Genomic DNA, 3,295 nt, shown 5'->3' with positions numbered 1-3,295 from the left:
TTATATATATATATATATATATATACATTTGAATAACTAAAAAATCATAATAATAATATATATTAATACCATAGAATTCCACTATAATTTATCAAGCTAAGTAACTAAGCCGCATTTCAGTCTAAAAAAATATGAAATTTCAAGCAGACTAAAGACACAACCTACCTCATTGAAATCTTGGTTCGAAAGAACGAGATTGCATCCTAACACTTTAAAATGGCTGAGAAAAATGGTTTCCAAAAATGGAAAGAGGTGAGTGGCACCACTGTGTTTGATTCAGTACATGAGCAATATCTCAGCAAATAGAAAAGACAGGAGGTTCTTATTTTATATTATAGCTTGTCAATATTGGTAATTCGAGTTCCTAATTCATCCGAAGCTACAGACTTAGTATTTTGACTTCACAAACACCTAATTTGAACAAGTGCTGCATTCAACATACTATGCGACACACAAAAATTGATATTTAACTGTGTTTTTTAATATTTATTTTTAAATTAAGAAATTGAATAATATATAATTCTAAAAGTTGAATTATAATCTACAGTATAATTCCAAACTTATTGACATACATTCTTGAAATAGTAATTCAATACAATTTTGAATGCGAGTCAACAAATGCGATGACATGGCCTTTGAGCCGTGACCCGTCTGGAAAGGGTTAAACTCCTGTGAAACTGGCTTCCACTACTACCAATGACAACTCATTCCATGAATCAATCACTGTTATAAAAAAATTGTCTTAACTGGACAATGCCTGTCTTTTTCCAGATCTTAAATTTATGTACCTTTTGTTCTATTATCTCCTGAAAATAACACAAATCAGAGACCTTTATCCTATCAATCTTCCCAGTTAATATTGTACACTTTAAGATCCCATATCATCATCTTCTCAAAGGAAAATAAGTTGAGAAATCTTAAACTATCTCTGTAAGATAACCCTTCCAACCCTAGAATCATCCTAGTGGCCCTCCTCTCAACCAATGAAAACTGAAAAGAAAGAAAATGTACTTCGTAAAGGGAATATAAAATGTGTGTTATGGTATCTGTCGTTATTTTTTCATAAAATAGAAAGTGAAAAAACAAAAATGAAATTGTATATATTCTTACTTTGTTATTCCATTATTCCCTTCTCAGTCTCTTTTCAATGTCTTTTTCTTTATGAGTTTATTTTCATAATCCAGTTAAAATACTTTAATCTTTAGTTTAGATGAGCATTATTTCATCATACAGTATTTATATTGTACTATAGAGTAATAATAATAGTGCCCATCTGAGTGTAAAAACAAATTTCATTATCAAAAATCAAATAACAACTAAAGAAAGCATGCCTTTCCATAAAAAAAAAGTAAAAACAATGAAATACACCTGTATATTGATTTTTGTTACTTTATTATAGGCTAGTATTAGCAAGGAAATCCATTATCAAATAATTCTAAAAGTTTTTCCAAACTGCCGAAATCTCTTTTATTGCCAAAAACACGAAATATCAGTTTTTCCTTTCTATGAGATAAATATTAATTCATATATGGAATAAAAACATGAATGGAAGGAAGTGTCTGGATAATGCAGCAGTAAGCATTTCTCATATGCTTTGACTTGTGTACCCTTTGAATATCCGAAAGCTGTAAAGCCTAAGCACGTGTCCTGATACATGTGAACTGATAATGTTTTATCAACAGGCTCTTAAATAAGAAGTAAATGTGTATTGCAAATACAACAAAGTGACTACAAACACTAACCAATAACTTCTGAGCCTTCACATGGTGAAAACAAAATATTGCATAGTATTATTTACACAGTATGAAGGTAAGTACTACATTCTACCAATTTCTATTTTATCATACAAAATAACAAAAAACAGCATATTTTCTATATTTTCATTACTTTCTTACGAATGCCATAACTTCCTTTTCGGTGTTTAGTAAGACCCATCTGAACCCTGCCAGTAAGTCGATATCTTTTGTTAGAAAAGGGAGCCTGAAACTAACTTTCAGTTACACTAGTACCAAATATACTACAACTAGAATGATTGAATGTTACAACCACAAATTAGGCATAAATTCTAGCGTTAACGGTTAAAACTTACTTTGAAGATAGCATATCCTGCTGGCGATTCAAATAAAACTAACATTTTTATTTTATTTTTTACTTAATTCACGATAAACTAAGTTTCGAAAGTATAAAGGTATTCTACACTACTTCATTACTTCCCATGAACGCAACGTGGTTGGAAAAAATCAGTTTCTACGCAGCTTCTCGTGACATACGCGAGTTGGAGAGATTAGTATTATCACTCAAGAAATTAGGAAATCTCAAGCCATGAAAAATGAAAATACAATGATAGTTTCGACGAAATTAATGTGAAGATATTCGGGTCTAACAGTCTTGGGTATGAATAATAATAATTGAATTTGCATTTCTGATTTTATAAACAACCATAATGCATTGAGGAATGGCCATAACACCCCGAGATTCCGCCTATCATATTACTTCAAAATTATACCTATCCTGCAGAACACACATTTATGTTGCCTATGTATGCAGAAATGAATGATTTTTTTTTTATCAGTTATGCAAATTAGTGACAAATAATAAACTCAGTTGTTTTCAAACTATTAACATTTTATTACAAAGCAAAAAGAAATGGTGCATAAATAGGGCAACATGATTAGAAGTGACATAGCGACTTCACTGGCTAGATGAACAATAATATTACTGAAATTGAAACCTTCAGGTAGTCCATGTCACTGTCGTAACATATTGTTGCGTATCTGCTTGTTTGTTAATTTCCCCTAGAAATTCTTTCCGAAAAACTTCAGCGATACAAGTCCTTTCTTAAATAAAACTAGTTTATTCTTTCTCAATACAACTTTGCAATACACAGAATTTCCACTGCTACTTTAACTTAAACACACGCTATAATTCACAACGATTCACGCACTTTACTTACGGTCTCTACCGCTCGTTTGACTCAATTATCTGTCTCTATATCTGTCTATCTGCAATCATATCTTCGATTTATCTGCCGGGCTTATATACTAAAATAGAGGACGCCTGGAAAAGACTAGAGTTGTCAGGAACAGTCATGATCTTTCTAGAAACTCCAGCGCGCATGCTTCCAGCGTCACGTGTCTTCCGCTGTCGTAACAATATAGTGTTTAACATTAACATAATCGAATAAAATATTTGAAAGATTTATCACAGAACACAAATCATTCATCGTAACACATTTACAAAAAGGAATAGAAGTATCACGTATTTTGGAGAGATTAGATCACTCAGATGCATACAA

At 31.4% G+C, this 3,295-nt stretch overlaps 1 protein-coding gene across 1 annotated transcript in view; it reads right to left on the bottom strand.

Annotated features, from left to right (window-relative positions):
- Positions 1-2,246, bottom strand: part of LOC106460469 (nucleolar protein 58-like) — a 26,418-nt gene extending 24,172 nt beyond the window's left edge. Inside the window, exon 1 of the mRNA XM_013920166.2 lies at positions 2,090-2,246. Coding sequence (XP_013775620.1) covers positions 2,090-2,134 — 45 coding nt within the window. The 5' untranslated portion in view covers positions 2,135-2,246. The remainder of the gene's footprint in view (positions 1-2,089) is intronic.
- Positions 2,247-3,295: the final 1,049 nt, after the last annotated feature.

This window comes from Limulus polyphemus, unplaced genomic scaffold (genome assembly GCF_000517525.1).
Source record: "Limulus polyphemus unplaced genomic scaffold, Limulus_polyphemus-2.1.2 Scaffold776, whole genome shotgun sequence".
Classification (NCBI taxonomy): Eukaryota; Metazoa; Arthropoda; class Merostomata; order Xiphosura; family Limulidae; genus Limulus; species Limulus polyphemus.
Note: the sequence above shows the minus strand (reverse complement) of the source record. Positions and strands in the feature narration are given on the sequence as shown.